Source organism: Oncorhynchus gorbuscha, linkage group LG02, assembly GCF_021184085.1.
Source record: "Oncorhynchus gorbuscha isolate QuinsamMale2020 ecotype Even-year linkage group LG02, OgorEven_v1.0, whole genome shotgun sequence".
In the NCBI taxonomy this organism is placed as follows: Eukaryota; Metazoa; Chordata; class Actinopteri; order Salmoniformes; family Salmonidae; genus Oncorhynchus; species Oncorhynchus gorbuscha.
This window is the reverse complement of record NC_060174.1, coordinates 98868913-98888276: the sequence shown is the minus strand read 5'-3', so window position 1 is coordinate 98888276 and position 19364 is coordinate 98868913. Positions and strand designations below refer to the sequence as shown.

General features: G+C 45.5%; 2 protein-coding genes across 6 annotated transcripts in view; both read left to right on the top strand.

The window, feature by feature from the left end:
* Window positions 1-8859, top strand: part of LOC124014045 (AF4/FMR2 family member 4-like) — a 30302-nt gene extending 21443 nt beyond the window's left edge. For all 4 annotated transcript variants that reach the window (XM_046328719.1, XM_046328735.1, XM_046328728.1 and 1 more), the window contains exons 3-20: window positions 188-907; window positions 1093-1137; window positions 1242-1328; window positions 1658-1691; window positions 1816-1882; window positions 2125-2223; window positions 2412-2565; window positions 2741-3607; window positions 3889-3974; window positions 4071-4323; window positions 4616-4713; window positions 4999-5062; window positions 5569-5705; window positions 5935-6006; window positions 6130-6223; window positions 6400-6443; window positions 6603-6814; window positions 7076-8859. In XM_046328719.1, coding sequence (XP_046184675.1) covers window positions 188-907; window positions 1093-1137; window positions 1242-1328; window positions 1658-1691; window positions 1816-1882; window positions 2125-2223; window positions 2412-2565; window positions 2741-3607; window positions 3889-3974; window positions 4071-4323; window positions 4616-4713; window positions 4999-5062; window positions 5569-5705; window positions 5935-6006; window positions 6130-6223; window positions 6400-6443; window positions 6603-6814; window positions 7076-7203 — 3261 coding nt within the window. In that variant the 3' untranslated portion in view covers window positions 7204-8859. The remainder of the gene's footprint in view (window positions 1-187; window positions 908-1092; window positions 1138-1241; window positions 1329-1657; window positions 1692-1815; window positions 1883-2124; window positions 2224-2411; window positions 2566-2740; window positions 3608-3888; window positions 3975-4070; window positions 4324-4615; window positions 4714-4998; window positions 5063-5568; window positions 5706-5934; window positions 6007-6129; window positions 6224-6399; window positions 6444-6602; window positions 6815-7075) is intronic.
* Window positions 8860-12211: 3352 nt separating this feature from the next.
* LOC124014034 (protein Shroom3-like) overlaps window positions 12212-19364 on the top strand; it is a 37799-nt gene continuing 30646 nt past the window's right edge. For both annotated transcript variants that reach the window (XM_046328704.1, XM_046328695.1), the window contains exon 1: window positions 12212-12407. The gene's annotated coding sequence lies outside the window, so the exon portion shown is untranslated. The remainder of the gene's footprint in view (window positions 12408-19364) is intronic.

Here is a 19364-nt window from a genome sequence, read left to right as displayed (position 1 = left end):
GCTTGATGAGGAGAAACAACAAATACATTTTAGAATAAGGCTATAATCTAACAAAATGTGGAAAAGTCAAAGGGTCTGAATACTTTCCAAAGGCACTGTATTTGACTACGTAAATGAATTCAAGGCCTTAACTGCTGTCCTGAAGGTGATCCTCTCTCTTTCGCTCTCTCTGTTTTTGTCTGTGCAGTCCAGCAAAGAAGATAAACTGTCCAGTCGTATCCAGAGTATGCTTGGAAACTACGACGAGATGAAGGAACCTATCGGAGACACAATTCCAAAACTCGGTGGCAAACCCTCAGGCTCATCCTCCGAGGAGAAGTCGGGCCAGTCTCTATTTGGGGAGCAGCGAGGCAGTGGCCAGAACAGTAAATGGACTCCAGTAGGCCCAGCGGCCAGCACCTCGTCCTCCCAGTCCTCCAAGAGATCCAGCCTCCAGGGCAGCCACAGCGGTAGCAGGAGTAGCCAAAGACACGAGCGGGAACACAAGAAGTCTAGTAAGCATGGCTCAGAACACTCAAAGTCCCACACGTCCAGCCCAGCCAAGGGCTCCCTGAGCTCCAGTCACTCCCGTTCACTGGGCGCTGAGCACCACGGCAAAGAGCGCTACCGCTCCAAGTCCCCGCGCGAGCGCGAGGCCAACTGGGACTCCCCATCGCGTGTGCACACATCCTTCCCCAGCGGCCCGCACTCCAGCCAGGCCTTCCCCCCTTCACTTATGTCCAAGCCCAGCTCCATGCTACAGAAGCCCACAGCCTATGTGCGCCCCATGGATGGCCAGGAGACGGTGGAGCCCAAGACCTCGTCAGAGATGTACAGCGGCCAGTCCCACAGCAGCACCATGGGGGAGATGAAGTCTAACGGCAAGGCCTCGCTCTCTAAGCTCAAGATTCCCTCGCAGCCTGTTGAGGTAAAAACACAGAACTAGACTGAGTAGAACATTCTACAGAATAAAACTTGTTTATTTACAATGTAATTATGTTAGCATGCCACGTAATAATTTACAAGATGAAAGATGACACACTAACAGTTGTTGATTTACAAGCCGTTTTTTAAAAACTTTTCTTACAGTGGTATGATCTTTGTTATTTGTAGGGTCCCATGACTGGGGATGCTAATTGTGTTGATGAGATTTTAAAGGTAAGTATGTTTTTCAGATGATAACATGTATTTTAAGAAATGCAAGTTTTTTTTCACCCAGTCATTAAGGTCTTCACTTTTACCTTTTCTATTTTTACCTCCAGGAAATGACTCAGTCCTGGCCCCCTCCTTTGACAGCCATCCACACCCCCTGTAAAACGGAGCCTTCAAAGTTTTCATTCCCTTCCAAGGTCAGACTGCAGAGCAGGCCTTAGTGACGTACAGAGGTTGAGGATTATTCAAATATGAGAATTTCCATCTCTTGCAAAGATCTGAATTCAGCCGGCACTATTTTTGCCCAAGTCATTGGTACAATAAGTAAAATCAATATTTTTCATGGATTTCTTTTGGGTGAGGGGGGGGGGGTGTATATTGGAATGCTCTATACATAAATGGTAAATAGTTTAACACTATAGCACAATCAATAAACAGCTGTTTTGTAATATAATTGAACAGTGTAGTTTATTGGACTTATGTCTCTGTATAATCTAAACATTTCTTGACCATGTCTCACATTTAGGACACCCAGCATGCAAGTTTTCCAGGCACACACAGTAAGTATTGCCCAGGACTTTACATACAAGATAAGTCTCTCGCATCTTGAACCTGTGGATACAGGTTGATTTCACCATTGTTGTAATGTTCAAGAGTTCTCATCTCACCCTTCCTCACCTCCAGAGAGACAAACCAAAACGTTGAGCAGCCACCAGTCCAAGGCAGCACCATGCGACGCGGATCAGGCCAAGTGAGTGTCCCTCCCCCTTCTCCCTGAACATTATGGTTAGCTGCCAGCTGCTTAATGATCCAGACAGGTGACAGTTTCTCCCTCCAAGCACTTTGTCTTTTCATGCCTTTGACATAGACTCGCAAGCATTGAGGGACACAGAATAGGAGCCGTATTGCTTAGTTCTCCCAATAGTTGTTTGTGTGATTAAGAAGCCATACTTTGTGTTAATGTGTAACATACACGGCATTGTAATGTTCCAGTAATGTTCTGCTGGAGGATGACCTGAAGCTCAGCAGTGATGAGGACAGTGATGGAGAACATGACTCGGCCAAAAACGCTTCCAGAAACGCATCGGCAAGGTAGTGGCTTCTCAGACTGAGACCCATTGGAGCTCCCATTGTTGATATGATTCTCCCCACTCAGAACTGAAAAGAAATGCTAGAAGAATAGCTAACTATTTTAATGTGTAACTACTAACTGATGATGCCTTCACAAGAACAGCCCCAGCTTGCTGTCCACTATCTAACTGCGTGTCTCTGTCCCACAGTAACAACAGTAATAACAGCGAAGGAGCAGAGCACTCGCGGGACGACTCGAGCAGTCACAGTGGCTCAGAGAGCAGCTCTGGGTCAGACAGTGAGAGCGAGAGCAGTTCCACGGACAGCGAGGCCAATGAGCCACCTCGCCCTGCATCACCAGAGGTAAGCCTGCTCAGACCCTTAACTACTCTCTTACCTTTGACCTATCATTATTAATAATAATAACCAATGACAATTGTTCCTGCTCAGTACAATTATCTTCTTGCAGCTGACCTGTTGAGGAGTGTAGAATATGCTTTTGTAGATCCTAGTCTTATCTCCACACTTCTCCTCACAGCCTGAACCAGCCACCGCCAATAAATGGCAGTTGGACAACTGGTTCAAGAAAGCTAAGCAGTTCTCTCCGGCTTCCCCAGTGGACAATAATGTACCCACCAAGTACAAAAAGGAGGGGCGGGACCAGAGCTCAGGCCGGGGATACAGCGGGCAGGGAGGGTCTAAGGACTCAGGGGTGCCCACACCTAGCAGAGACCTAAGAGCAGCACAGAAGGGTTCCGAGAGCGGCCGTGGCCGGCAGAAATCCCCGGCTCAGAGCGAGGGTGGCGCAGGCCAGCGCAGGACGGTGGGTAAAAAACAGCCCAAAAAGTCTGAGAAGCCCCCTGTGGTGGAGGAGCCTAAAGGGGGGCTAAGGGTGGAGAGTGAACCTGCTCCAGAGATCCCTCCCCATCGGCCCAAAGCCGCCACTAAAGGCTCCCGCAAACCCAACATCAAGAAGGAGCCCAAGTCCTCACCCAGACCGGCTGTTGACAAGCGCAAGAGCAAGGCGCCCATCAAGAAGTCCAGGAAGTTTGTGGACACGGACTCTTCCTCCTCAGAATCAGAGGAGAACGACAGCATTCCCTCGTTGTCGCAGACGCCCAAGTACACAGAGAGCATCAGGACTCCAGTGTGTGTGTTCTCGCCTATGGAAGAGAAAGAGCTGCTCTCTCCTCTCAGCGACCCAGACGACCGCTTCCCCGTCAGGCAGCAGCAGGGGCTCATGGTGAAGATTGACCTGACCCTGCTCTCCCGTGTCCCTGGACGGCCTTACAAAGACCTAGTAGAGCCCAAAGTAGAGAGGGACTGCTCCGTGGACAGAGACAGCAAGGACTTCCAGAAGCTACCCTCTGAGAGGATCTCCAGTAAGGGCAAGAGGAAACACAAGGTATGTCCTGCCACAGCACACTGCTATTCATGTCATGTTTGGACTTGACTTTGGTTTACTATGCAAATTGGTGAAAAAGATTGCTATGACAGGGTACGTTAAGCTTGAATGTCAATTATTTTTTTGCTGTCTTCCTGCAGTTTATAAGCTGCAGTTTGAAGAGTGATGTGATACTACATGTTCAGCTGATACCCAGTCTAGTACCATATCTATCTATTTTACAGCCTTTCAAATGCACCCACAATAAATCATCCTTTCCTCTCCTCTGTTAATCAACTTAGAATGAAGACGAGAACACCAAGTCTGATAGCAAGAAGTCCAGACTTGAAGACAAATCCTCATCTCACCACAAGACCAGCAGCAAAGAGTGAGTATTTTCATCCAAACAAAACATCACGTTGTTAAATTTTAAACTCCAACATTGTGAACATTGAATGGAATCATTGATAAACACCCACACCAGGTCTAAGAGGGTCATGGACGCCAAGGTGAAGGAGGAGCCGGTGCCCTCTCCCTCCATATCAGGGTCAGGAGGGCTGCAGAGGACGCCCAAGGCAGAGCATCAGAGCCGCAAGCGGACGGTCAGCCAGTCATCCACCTCCCTGTCCAGCGGGGCCAGCAGCGGCAAGGAGGGAGGCCACAGCACCAAGAGCAGCTCCACTTCCAAACACACAAAAGGCGGGGACAAGCAGGCCAAGAGCACCCGGGAGGGAAAGGTCTGTGTGTCAGTCTAGTCTAGCTGTCTGTCCCACTGTCTTGCTCTACTAGACACCATTTTTATACAAACGTGCGTACATGTCACTGAGTGCCCGTTACCAGCTGAACTGAGTATTAAGCTGGCTCAAATCTCGCACAAAATGTCCACCCACTGCCATGCCCTCCAAATACATTTGGGAAGGACACAAATATGACATTTGTAGCTCACCACTTTCACCACTGCATGATTTGTTATATGGTCATATAAAATATCCCTTATAGGATTATGAACTTTTTTTGTTGTCTCTGCAGGAGAAATCCTCAAAGGGCTCTGATAACCAAGTTGCTGTGCCACCACTCTCCTCGGACGGCTCAAAGTCCCTGAGGTCAAAATTGGTGTTTGAGGACAGGTAAGAAGAGCCGCCTCCTCTCCACTGTGGATAACCTGCAGTTAGCCAGTGTGTAGAGTTTTAGTTATAGGGTTGCCTTTGATGTGAAGCCCCTGGGATGGGCCTGTGTAAATAAAACAGGCCGCTTAACATGGCCTAGTATCGTCACCCCCCCGCCTATATATTGCTGTGTAGTTCGTAGAGTCTATTGGAATAGTTAGGGGGGGGAGTACTTAGTTTTTATGTAATTTTTCAAAGTACAGGAAATAATTGCAAAAGCTGACGGGCGAACCTGTTTTGTTTCAGGATTCACTCTGCCGATCACTACTTACAAGAGGCCAAGAAACTGAAACACAACGCAGATGCTCTGGTAAGAAATGATTGCATATGTGTACAGTATGTTAGCTGTTATGTGAAACCAAGAGTATGCTTACTGTTTTTCCACGAAAAGCTTGGGAATTTAGTCATTATTTTGCACACGCTCTGAAATCAGAACAGTTACAATGGTTTTACTGTGTAATGCTTTTACATCATCTTATTGGCTCCTCTGGCTACTGAAAGTGGAGCAGATAGAGTAGTTATAATTGTCCACACTTGGTATCAATAGTGCACCCTGGGGATTATCATCAGATGCCTAAGTGCATCTCACTGCCCTTATTGGGGGACTGGATGCGGCCTCGTCCTATTCTACACTATCCAGGGAACCCGTTAAACATTTTTGAAATCTACATAATGATATTTCAAGACAACCAACATTTTAATTTCATCACAAGCACTGGTAATGAAGCATTCCCCTTGCTACTAACTGTCCCAAATTTGAGTGAGAGGGAATCAGTTGCTTAAGAGACCGTTTTCATAATGTGTTCCTGTGTGCAGATGGACCGGTTTGAGAAGGCTGTGTACTACCTGGATGCTGTGGTGTCCTTTATCGAGTGTGGAAATGCACTGGAGAAGAGTGCCCAGGAGGCTAAGTCCCCCTTCCCCATGTATGCCGAGACCGTGGAGCTCATCAAGTAAGAACAAACTTCTCTACAACATGTTTTAACGACATCATTTCAGTATCAAATAGCAAATATCTTCATGGTAGCAATTACATTTCATAGACACCATAGACCCAGCATTGCATAAATGGACAAATTATTCACGGAATTTACAGTATTAATGTTATTATTATTATTATTATGAAACCTTAGAATGCTGGGAACCGGTCTTTAAGGTCTCTCGTTGTGTGTGTGCTTTCAGGTACACTATGAAGTTAAAGAGCTACATGGCCCCAGACGCTACGTCAGCAGACAAACGGCTAGCTGTGTTGTGGTAGGTGTCCTGACTCATAGCTTGATAGATTCCATTTAGAGTGTCTGGACTGGAGCGTCGATGTTCCCCTGCTCATTGAGTCACTGCTTATGCTCATTCATCCATCTGTCCCTGCCACTCCAGCTTGCGTTGCCAGTCCCTCCTCTACCTGCGACTGTTCAAGCTGAGAAAAGAGAGTGCACTGAAATACTCTAAAACACTCACAGAGCATCTGAAGGTAATTTATTTTCCTTGGTGCAAGTTCATAGGAATTGTGACATTGTCACTTGAAATGTGTGTTCCTTGAATGAAGTGTTGTATGGATGAGAAGAATGATAGTCAATTTGCATTGCTTATATTTATTTGTTTAACAAATGGCAAATGTTTTGTTCTGCATTTCAATTTGTTTTTCAGAATTCCTTGAGCAACACCCAAGCTCCCTCTCCTGGAATGGGAAGGTAAGACATTTCATTAGTTGTATGCTGCCTTGAGACTAACAGTCTTCTTAAATGTATTTCACTTGTCAATTAATGGTCTAGACGTTATGCTGAATCATCTCGTTTTGAGCGGTTGCGATTCCCCCGCTTACCAGCCATCTATCTCTCGCTGTCTCCCAGTAAAGCGGCAGGCATGCCCTCGCCAGTCTCTCCCAAGCTGTCCCCAGGTAGTGCTGGTAGCTACTCGTCAGGCACATCCAGCGGCAGCTCCTCTGTAACAATCCCCCAGCGCATCCACCAGATGGCTGCCAGCTACGTCCAGGTCACCTCCAACTTCCTGTTCGCCACTGAGGTGTGGGACCAAGCAGAGCAGCTGTCTAAAGAGCAGAAAGGTACCTGACTCGTTTGCTCTCTTCTAGCGGGGGGGGGGTCTCCTTCTTTCCTATGGAATGTATATGGGGGTGTTAGTCCAACTTCCAAGGTATGAATATCCTATCTACTGCTTGTTTATGATGTTATATTAGGCTCCAGGATTAATCCATAATCTAAATGAAACTCGTTCTGGATGTGTTGACGTGGCAAGCCATTCCTGGGCTAGAGGTCTCTTAAGTGTTTACCTTGCTCACGTGTTATGTCTCCTGTCTGTTTTGTAGAGTTCTTTGCGGAGTTGGACAAGGTGATGGGCCCTTTGATCTTCAACACCAGCAGCATGACTGAACTGGTGCGCTTCACGCGGCAGGGCCTACACTGGCTACGGCTGGACGCTAAGCTCATTCCCTGAAGGACACTACACTCCACACACACACCGTCCACCCCACCGCAACGCACCGCTGCCCCTCCATGCACATGTGAACTTATCTGCCTCAGACATATCTATAACACTGTGTCCATTTTCTACACCAGCTTGCCAAAAACACTGAGCGATATGGAGCATCTTTGCACCTACGACTGTCCGACACGGAGGAGGATTCCAACTGCCCAGATCTATTGGTACATTCTAGCTATATCCACTATCAGCGTTTTCCTTTGTCATATCTTTGGATTGTGCAAAGGCTAGCCATTTTTCTATTTGGCCCAATGCCTTTGTTGAATTATTGTATATGAAACACACTAAATACATTTTATTCTATAGGCTATAAGCACATTATTCACATTTGGCTTTTAATGTGTTATTATTTTTACCAAAGTACCTCCCTCAAACCAAAGGTGCTTTAAAACTAAGGTCTGTCTCTTATCTTTTTTGTGCCTTGTATCAGATATACAGGGAACTAGAATATACCATACGTTGAAATGTAGATCCAGCCAGATATTTTAAATAATAATTTTAAGCTTCCAAACATGATTTTGGAATAGTACTGGACTCAAGCTGTGATCAGTGGGTTGAAGGCTGCACTGATGGTGTGTAAAGTGACGAGAGCTTGGTTTGCCTGACAGATATCCCTAACACATACACACATTACTCTAACAGTTGCCATTGAAGAAGAGGTAGCTTGCGGCTGACCATATTGGTGTTAGCCTGTGATACACCATTCAATTGATTTTGTTTAAGTTACTTTCATCGTTCTGAAGCACCACAATATATTTCTTATCTGTCAATGAGTTCTTCCTATGAATTGCCCTGCGAGATGTTCATTTCTAAACAAGGTGTTATTGTTCCTTTTATTCCTTATAGATCTGTACTGGAAAGGGTTGCTGTTAGTGTATTTTTTTAAGGCACAGCAGGGTGTGGTTGTTATGGCAAATGTTATCCTTGGAACACAGTGTAATTATTTGTATAGTTTCTGCAAAAGTTGCCCAGTGAAAGCAGGAAGTTAGTGCAAGGAATGACAAATGCACTCTCATTTTAAGACCACAATTAACAATTCCTCTAATAATTGATGTAGCATACACTTTGGTGGTGCTCATTAGCCATACACAGATTACATGAGTGTTATATTTCAGTCGAAAAATACATGGCCAATATAGATTTTATTTATGTACCAAGCAGTTGCTCTGTTCAAAGTGCTGTTCAAACTTTCAGATTAAAATGATTGAAAACGGGGTTGAAAGAGCTATGAGATGCAAAGTATTTCTATTGTATATGAAAATTTAATATTTAAATGTTTAAAGGTGATTACTGGGTTCTCTACATAGTATAATAGTAATTTGTGTACTACAAAACTTAAGTAATCTATGGTCTATATATTTATGGTACAGGTTATATAATATAACAAATTGCGCTAATGTAGTGGTAAACTGGCCTAATGTAGTGGTAAACTGGCCTAATATTTACTTGTTCTTCTGTTATTTTGTATTGTCAGCAAGGCAAATGTGGACATAAGTGATTTTGAACAGGAAAATGTACTTAATTCATAAGTGGTATTGTATTGTGAAGGACTTTTCTTATTAGCCCACTTACAGAATACAAATGCTGGAAACACTAGTACCTTTTCCCCCTCATTGGCTCCCTTGTCTTTCATTTGGGGAAAACTGTTATTTCTTCTTACACTCAAAGAGTAGAGGAAGATTGTTTTTATCTATGCAGGATTTTTTTTTAAACTAAAATCTTTAAATCATTTTTGGGCTTTTAGTTTGAAATCAGGAATTTCCGCTCTTGTTTTTAACTGTCGGTCAAAACCTGTTTGGTTTGACAAATGTCCAATGCTTTTAGCTTGTGCATCATGCTTGTCCACTGAGTTACTGGTATATGTGTATATATAGCTCTGTTTTAGTAACCAAACATGGATGGCTTTATGAAGCCATTTTATACCTTAAGCTGGAGGCCACTTTTCTCATAGATATTCCTCTGGGTGTGCGTGCTCGTGTAGCCACTCCTATGTTTTCATACACTGGTACACTTTTAAGTACAGCTTCAAGGCTTGTTCAATATATTTAGATGTACAAAAGATGATTGGGATCATTTTAACACTTCTCGTAAGTCTTTCACTCATATTTATTAGTTTTTCTGCCCCTTTCTATTTTGTGTAGAAGATATCGTAGTATGGGTTTTGTTACATTTAAATATGGTCAGTATAATTAGTTATAACTTGAAGACATCCAGGGTAAAATAAAATGTTATGAAATTAAATAGAGAGACGTAACACTTGCATGTTGCTATTTAAATAGAAATTTGTACAAATTGTATATAAAACAATTCATTTAGGGAGAATTGTTACTACAGTTAAACATTTTTTTTGATGCATCTGTGTCATTTAAGATGGATATGCACATTTGTGAACATCTGTGAGCTTTCTTCCAAAATGTAAGCGATGACACAAGTCTTTGAACCATATCAATCATTTGTGTTACTGTATTGTATGCCATGTCTCCTGCTCACCATTCTGTCATTATCATCATTATCATCATCAATGTCTTTAGAATCAAGTGCTAATGTATGTTCTGTATTTGATATGGAGACATGTAAATCCATTAAATGTATATTGTTGATCAGATTGAATGGAAGTTGGCGTGAGATGTACAGTTGATCAAAAGAAAAAAACATCTCTACTGCATGTGAGAAAGCTGTTTCCCTTTTGAAATGGATCTGAGATGTCTTTTGAATGAGAGGTGTTGGTTGTGCATTACTGAAAGTATTCACAGTGGTTTGTATAGCTCTAGTGTACAAAAGCTCTTAAAATAATAAACTTTCAACCCACATTTCTCTGGTTGGTAAACAGTAACCCATTTGTGCCACGGGAATAGACGCTGATGTTCAGATTCTATGTTCACATTTCCCAGTACATCAATGGGGCTGTGCTCCGTGCCATCCAGGACCTCTATATCAGGTTGTGTGAAAGGAAGGCCGGAAAATCGTTAGACTCCAGCCACCCAAGCCATAGAACTGCAAGTGGTACCGGTGCCTCAAGTCGGACACCAACAGATTCCTGAACAGCTTCTATCCCCAAGCCATAAGACTGCTAAATAGCTAACAAAATGTCTACACAGACTATCTGAGTTGACCCTTGTATTGTATTTCTTGCGCTGTCTTTATGCACACTCCCAGGATTCTACACACTCACGCACACAGACACACACATAACCTACACACACATTTATACTGAATACACACATATACAATCATCCTATATGCTGCTGCTACTCTGTTTATCATATATCCTGATGCCTATTCACCTTATCTTACATCATTATAAATAACAATGTTCTTAACTGACTTGCCTAGTTAAATAAAAGTTAAATTAAATGACCCCTATACATTTCTACAGTGCCTTCAGAAAGTATTCACACCTCTTGACTCTTTTCACATTTTGTTGTTTTACAGCCTGAATTTAAAATAGTTTAAATTGAGAATTTGTGTCACTGGTCTACACACAATAACCCATAATGTCATGGAATTAAATGTTTACAAATGAATGAAAAATTATAAACTGAAATGTCTTGAATAAATAAGAATTCAACCCTTTTCTTATGGCAAACCTAAATAAGTTCAGGAGTAGAATATTTCTTAAGCCATATAAGTTGCATGGACTCACTCTGTGTGCAATAATAGTGATTTCTGAATGACTACCTCAGGAAACCGCTCAGGGGTTTCACCATGAAGCCAATGGTGACTTTAAAACAGTTACAGAGTTTAATGTCTGTGATAATAGTAACTGTAGTTACTACTGTAGTTATTCCACAATATTAACCTAAATGACAGTGAAAAGAAGGAAGCCTGTACGGAATAATACTATTCCAAAACGTACATCATTTTTGCACTAAAGTAAAACTGTAAAAAAATGTGGCAAGGAAATTAACTTTATGTGCTGAATCCAACAGCAGGACAATAACCTAAAACACAAGGCCAAATATACTCTGGAGTTGCTTACCAAGATGACATTGAATGCTCCTGAGTGGCCTGGTACAGTTTTGATTCAAATATGCTTGAAAATGTATGGCAAGACTTGAACATGGCTGTCTAGCAATGGTCAACAACTAACTTGACAGAGCTTGAATAATTGTAAAAAATAATATGCAAATATTGTACAATCTTGGTGTGCGAAGCTCTTAGAGACTTACCCATAAAGTCTAATCGTTGCCAAAGGTGATTCTAACATCTATTGAGACTGGTGGGAATACTTATGTGAGTGAGATATGTCTATTTCATTTTCAACAAATGGTTTCACTTCGTCATTATAGAGTATTGTGTGCAGATAGATGAGTTGAAAGAAAAAAATCTATTTAATCAAATTTGAATTCAGGCTGTAACACAACAAAATGTGGAATAAGTCATGGGGTATGTATGAATACATTCTGAAGGCTCTGTACCTCTACCACTCCAGTATCTCTGCACATTGTAAATATTGTATTGGAACTGACCCTGTAAATATCTTACTTACTTCCCCATGTTCTTCTTATTTTTTGTGTGTTTTTGTTCTACCTTATGTTATTTTTAGTAATACTGATTACTACATTGTTGGGTTTAGAGCTAGCAAGAAAGGCATTTGACTGTACTTGTGCACGCAACATTAAAACTTGAAACCTTGACTACAGTTGGTCTTTTGTTATGGTGTGTAAGAAACCTGCAGTTGTTGCTTTTTGTACAAACATCCCATAGACATTTCATAAAACCATTAGCTTTTATAACCTATTTATATGGGTTGGAGATAAAGAACATCTAAACTAACTCCCCTTAATGTTTGAATAAGTTATTTGAAATAAGATAGTAGAATTCTAAGTCATACTTCATGACTTGCAATCAATTTGTAAAAGGAATATTTAATAAAAGGACTAATATTCAGAAAGCTCCGCCCACTCATCTGTTCATTGGTTGGGCTGGAATTCTATTACCTGTCAGACTTTCCTGTGTGGCTGTTAAATGTAGCCAGTAACTATACGGGAAGCCTATTAGCTGTGTTTTTTTCCCTCGAAAACCGTTTGTCGATTTATTTAATATTTGAATTGAGGGGAAACGGTTTTGTTTTTATTCAGTTTGAGTTAAAAATAAGAAGGTGCATCATACCTGAGCGACGCAAGGATTCGCAGATGCCTTCAACGTCGATCACCCAGGTATGTGTGTTATTATGAAGTTTAGCAGGTGTGTCGGTTTCGCTGTATTCTCTACCAACCTGTTTCGGTCCTGGTCAGGAAATTCTTTGCAGTTTAGCGTTTTTCGTCACGAATCTTGTTCTGGATGCAGCTCTGCAGAGTGTTCACTAGTTGGCACAGCCACAAAGTCTAAATCAGATTTTTAACCTAACCATACAGTTTGATTATAGCTCCCAAAAATTACACTTGATGTATCATCAGTTGTGAAATGCTTTCGGAATATTTCCCAAACTGTATATACATAAATATAATGTAGCGTTTTAGTTATAGTGATGTTTATTAAATCGTGAAATTACAGAACTACACTGTGTAATTGTAACCATCCAAGTAAAACTTTTCGTTGTATAGCTAGGCAGATGGCTTACAGTATTTTCAGATGATCATAGCCTGATTGATAGCACTAAGGCATTTGAGATCGATAATTCATTGTGCAAAGGAAGCTTATTTGTAATAGTCTGGTTGACACCAGCTCTCGAGTAGTCACGTGGTTCGCGTCAGCCAGGCTATTTGTAAATCATCCCAAAACAATATATTGATCACTTTCAGTATACCATTTACTTATTTGGGGTTCAAAGCGAAGCTGTTATTCCCCTTGACATGGTCAAATAACTGAAGCATAGATTGGGAACTTTTGTTTCTAATTTGACACACAAACTAGAGGCCATGAGTAAATTCCAGACACAAAACTACCTTGAACTTTCTTCATACTGGACACAGACATAAAATGGTATCCCCGATTACAGAGTGAGCCTGTCCGGTGGTTTACACAGCCTACCCACCCGTGAGTAAGTGTGGTCTCTCACAGGGGTAGGATTAGGGCCACGAGCTGGAGAGCTTGGTGGGATAGAAGCCTCACCTTCAGTTGGCTCATTTCTCAATTCTGCGCCCCTTGCCTGGACTATGATCCAGCTCACCTAGGTGAGTGTATGGCGTGTTCTGGTTTGTTGTCTGCTCTGCTATGTGCAGATCCACCCGACTACAATGATAGAGGGAGCCACCAACATCCATCGGGTAAGAACATGGTGCAACTCTCTGTAGGCATGTTCCCAGCCTCCAAAGTCCTGTGTTGTCTCCCGGCAGAGGTTTCATCCTTATCGTTTCACCTCCAGCTCTGGTAGGTCTCGAGCAGTCCGGTCGTAGAAGCACTTAGCGAGTTGCTTTCTGTGGCGCCAACCATGACACAGGACTCAAGTAGCTTGTTAGCTATGGGGATTGTAGTTTGGACAGCTGGGGTGGTGCTTTCAGACTGTGGTCCTCCACTGTAAGATGGCTTTCCAGCGGTCGTCGCTGTCACGCAAGGCCTTGGGTAATAGGTTTTTATCAGGGGTCGTCGCTGTCACGCAAGGCCTTGGGTAACAGGTTTCTATCAGGGGTCGTCGCAGTCACGCAAGGCCTTGGGTAACAGGTTTCTATCAGGGGTCGTCGCAGTCACGCAAGGCCTTGGGGTAACAGGTTTCTATCAGGGGTCGTCGCAGTCACGCAAGGCCTTGGGTAACAGGTTTCTATCGGGTCGTCGCTGTCACGCAAGGCCTTGGGTAACAGGTTTCTATCAGGGGTCGTCGCTGTCACGCAAGGCCTTGGGTAACAGGTTTCTATCAGGGGTCGTCGCTGTCACGCAAGGCCTTGGGTAACAGGTTTCTATCAGGGGTCGTCGCTGTCACGCAAGGCCTTGGGTAACAGGTTTTTATCAGGGGTCGTCGCTGTCACGCAAGGCCTTGGGTACCAGGTTTCTATCAGGGGTCGTCGCTGTCACGCAAGGCCTTGGGTAACAGGTTTTTATCAGGGGTCGTCGCTGTCACGCAAGGCCTTGGGTAACAGGTTTCTATCAGGGGTCGTCGCTGTCACGCAAGGCCTTGGGTAACAGGTTTTTATCAGGGGTCGTCGCTGTCACGCAAGGCCTTGGGTAACAGGTTTCTATCAGGGGTCGTTGCTGTCACGCAAGGCCTTGGGTAACAGGTTTCTATCAGGGGTCGTCGCTGTCACGCAAGGCCTTGGGTAACAGGATTTTATCAGGGGTCGTCGCTGTCACGCAAGGCCTTGGGTAACAGGTTTCTATCAGGGGTCGTCGCTGTCACGCAAGGCCTTGGGTAACAGGTTTCTATCAGGGGTCGTCGCTGTCACGCAAGGCCTTGGGTAACAGGTTTCTATCAGGGGTCGTCGCTGTCACGCAAGGCCTTGGGTAACAGGTTTTTATCAGGGGTCGTCGCTGTCACGCAAGGCCTTGGGTAACAGGTTTCTATCAGGGGTCGTTGCTGTCATGCAAGGTTTTGCATAAGATGTTTTTTGCAATCTTGACAGCTGCCTTTGGGTGCCTTGGAGGTGAGGTCACATGGTCAAACTCCCATTCTGAGGCAAAATGCTTGAACTGTGCAGTGAATTGTGGGCCATTGTCCATGATGACCTTGTCAGATTGGCCTTGCCTTGCAAACTGCACCTTTCAGTGCTTTATGACCGTCTCTGCAGACAAGTCAGGGAGCAGTTAAATTTCCTAAAAGTCAGAGTAGTGATCAACAATGAGAAGATATTCAGTCACAGACAAAAGGACTAAGTCCATGCTGATGATTTGCCAGGCTCTTGTGGGCAGTTCATATGACATCATGGTTTCCTTTTGCTGTTTATGAGCGTACTTGTTGAATGTTGTACAGCTGCTGAGAACGTCTTTAATTTCTGCATGCATGTTGGCCAGTATAATGTTTCATGTGCCTGGCGATAACATGCGTCACCTCAAACGTGACTGGAGTGTATTCGAGCCTGGTTCCTCTCTAGGTTTCTTCCTAGGTTCCGGCCTTACTAGGGAGTTTTTCCAAGCCACCGTGCTTCTGCATTGCTTGCTGTTTGGCATTTTAGGCTGGGTTTCTGTACAGCACTTTGTGACATCAGCTGATGTAAAAAGGGCATTATAAATACATTTGATTGATCTTTGGATGTAGTGATTTGGGGATAATGACCATTTTGTTCCTGCTGTAGCAAACAGATGAGTGGCTTTTAAGTTGTGCTTTTGCCCTGCTCAGTGTGTCGCTGATGTACATCTCTGGTCCTGACGACCTTCATGCTGTAGTTTTGTAGAGTAAGGAGTATGCTTTGAAGCCTCTTGAACGCCTTGAGGAGAGGTTTACTGAATATGGCAATGAGTGGTTTGTGGTCAGTTTCAGCGTTGACCAGCTCTCGGCCATATAAGTAGTGATGTAAGCACTGGCAGGAGAAGACGATGCTGAGGCACTTTCTCATCGGGCTTGCTTTCGTGCATGTCAGCATCCAAGTCCACTTTGGCTGGAGTCAGGCTTCGTAATGTCATAGTAGTGCAACACTACCATGGATGAAGCCAGAGATGTAATCTCCTGCACCACGGCCTCTTGTTTGGGTAGCCAGTGCCATGGTGTGTCTTTGTCCAGCAACCGGCGCAGATGCTCATGGACTGCCGATAGGTGTGGCATGAACTTTGCAAGATAATTTGCGAAGCCGATGAGACGCTACACTCCTTTTGCATCGGACGAGTTTGGCATGTTGACGATTGCTCTGACTTTGTTTGGGTCCGGCTTCAGGCCTTTGGCCGAGAGAATGTGGAAGTCTTTCACCTTGAAGCTGCGCATTGGCCTGAAGAAGCTGCAGTTAACTGATTGGCAGCACTCCATCTGTACCAAGAGCTTCACATTGTGGTAGCATTTACATTTACATTTAAGTCATTTAGCAGATGCTCTTATCCAGAGCGACTTACAAATTGGTGCATTCACCTTATGACATCCAGTGGGACAGTCACTTAACAATAGTGCATCTAAAACTTAGGGGGGGTGGGGTGAGAGAGATTACTTATCCTATCCTAGGTATTCCTTAAAGAGGTGGGGTTTCAGGTGTCTCCGGAAGGTGGTGATTGACTCCGCTGTCCTGGCGTCGTGAGGGAGTTTGTTCCACCATTGGGGGGCCAGGGCAGCGAACAGTTTTGACTGGGCTGAGCGGGAGCTGTACTTCCTCAGTGGTAGGGAGGCGAGCAGGCCAGAGGTGGATGAACGCAGTGCCCTTGTTTGGGTGTAGGGCCTGATCAGAGCCTGGAGGTACTGAGGTGCCGTTCCCCTCACAGCTCCGTAGGCAAGCACCATGGTCTTGTAGCGGATGCGAGCTTCAACTGGAAGCCAGTGGAGAGAACGGAGGAGCGGGGTGACGTGAGAGAACTTGGGAAGGTTGAACACCAGACGGGCTGCGGCGTTCTGGATGAGTTGAAGGGGTTTAATGGCACAGGCAGGGAGCCCAGCCAACAGCGAGTTGCAGTAATCCAGACGGGAGATGACAAGTGCCTGGATTAGGACCTGCGCCGCTTCCTGTGTGAGGCAGGGTCGTACTCTGCGGATGTTGTAGAGCATGAACCTACAGGAACGGGCCACCGCCTTGATGTTGGTTGAGAACGACAGGGTGTTGTCCAGGATCACGCCAAGGTTCTTGGCGCTCTGGGAGGAGGACACAATGGAGTTGTCAACCGTGATGGCGAGATCATGGAACGGGCAGTCCTTCCCCGGGAGGAAGAGCAGCTCCGTCTTGCCGAGGTTCAGCTTGAGGTGGTGATCCGTCATCCACACTGATATGTCTGCCAGACATGCAGAGATGCGATTCGCCACCTGGTCATCAGAAGGGGGAAAGGAGAAGATTAATTGTGTGTCGTCTGCATAGCAATGATAAGAGAGACCATGTGAGGTTATGACAGAGCCAAGTGACTTGGTGTATAGCGAGAATAGGAGAGGGCCAAGAACAGAGCCCTGGGGGACACCAGTGGTGAGAGCGCGTGGTGAGGAGACAGATTCTCGCCACGCCACCTGGTAGGAGCGACCTGTCAGGTAGGACGCAATCCAAGCGTGGGCCGCGCCGGAGATGCCCAACTCGGAGAGGGTGGAGAGGAGGATCTGATGGTTCACAGTATCGAAGGCAGCCGATAGATCTAGAAGGATGAGAGCAGAGGAGAGAGAGTTAGCTTTAGCAGTGCGGAGTGCCTCCGTGATACAGAGGAGAGCAGTCTCAGTTGAATGACTAGTCTTGAAACCTGACTGATTTGGATCAAGAAGGTCATTCAGAGAGAGATAGCGGGAGAGCTGGCCAAGGACGGCACGTTCAAGAGTTTTGGAGAGAAAAGAAAGAAGGGATACTGGTCTGTAATTGTTGACATCGGAGGGATCGAGTGTAGGTTTTTTCAGAAGGGGTGCAACTCTCGCTCTCTTGAAGACGGAAGGGATGTAGCCAGCGGTCAGGGATGAGTTGATGAGCGAGGTGAGGTAAGGGAGAAGGTCTCCGGAAATGGTCTGGAGAAGAGAGGAGGGGATAGGGTCAAGCGGGCAGGTTGTTGGGCGGCCGGCCGTCACAAGACGCGAGATTTCATCTGGAGAGAGAGAGGGGAGAAAGAGGTCAGAGCACAGGGTAGGGCAGTGTGAGCAGAACCAGCGGTGTCGTTTGACTTAGCAAACGAGGATCGGATGTCGTCGACCTTCTTTTCAAAATGGTTGACGAAGTCATCTGCGGAGAGGGAGGAGGGGGGGGAGGGGGCGGAGGATTCAGGAGGGAGGAGAAGGTGGCAAAGCGCTTCCTAGGGTTAGAGGCAGATGCTTGGAATTTAGCGTGGTAGAAAGTGGCTTTAGCAGCAGAGACAGAGGAGGAAAATGTAGAGAGGAGGGAGTGAAAGGATGCCAGGTCCGCAGGGAGGCGAGTTTTCCTCCATTTCCGCTCGGCTGCCCGGAGCCCTGTTCTGTGAGCTCGCAATGAGTCATCGAGCCACGGAGCGGGAGGGGAGGACTGAGCCGGCCTGGAGGATAGGGGACATAGAGAGTCAAGGGATGCAGAGAGGGAGGAGAGGAGGGTTGAGGAGGCAGAATCAGGAGATAGGTGGGAGAAGGTTTGAGCGGAGGGAAGAGATGATAGGATGGAAGAGGAGAGAGTAGCGGGGGAGAGAGAGCGAAGGTTGGGACGGCACGATACCATCCGAGTAGGGGCAGTGTGGGAGGTGTTGGATGAGAGCGAGAGGGAAAAGGATACAAGGCAGTGGTCGGAGACTTGGAGGGGAGTTGCAATGAGGTTAGTGGAAGAACAGCATCTAGTAAAGATGAGGTCGAGCGTATTGCCTGCCTTGTGAGTAGGGGGGAAGGTGAGAGGGTGAGGTCAAAAGAGGAGAGGAGTGGAAAGAAGGAGGCAGAGAGGAAAGAGTCAAAGGTAGACGTGGGGAGGTTAAAGTCGCCCAGAACTGTGAGAGGTGAGCCGTCCTCAGGAAAGGAGCTTATCAAGGCATCAAGCTCATTGATGAACTCTCCGAGGGAACCTGGAGGGCGATAAATGATAAGGATGTTAAGCTTGAAAGGGCTAGTAACTGTGACAGCATGGAATTCAAAGGAGGCGATAGACAGATGGGTAAGGGGAGAAAGAGAGAATGACCACTTGGGAGAGATGAGGATCCCGGTGCCACCACCCCGCTGACCAGACGCTCTCGGGGTGTGCGAGAACACGTGGGCAGACGAAGAGAGAGCAGTAGGAGTAGCAGTGTTGTCTGTGGTGATCCATGTTTCCGTCAGTGCCAAGAAGTCGAGGGACTGGAGGGAGGCATAGGCTGAGATGAACTCTGCCTTGTTGACCGCAGATTGGCAGTTCCAGAGGCTACCGGAGACCTGGAACTCCACGTGGGTCGTGCGCGCTGGGACCACCAGAGTAGGGTGGCCGCGGCCACGCGGTGAGGAGCGTTTGTATGGTCTGTGCAGAGAGGAGAGAACAGGGATAAACAGACACATAGTTGACAGGCTACAGAAGAGGCTACGCTAATGCAAAGGAGATTGGAATGACAAGTGGACTACACGTCTCGAATGTTCAGAAAGTTAAGCTACGTAGCAAGAATCTTATTGACTAAAATGATTAAAATGATACAGTACTGCTGAAGGAGGCCAGCTGGCAGTGGGT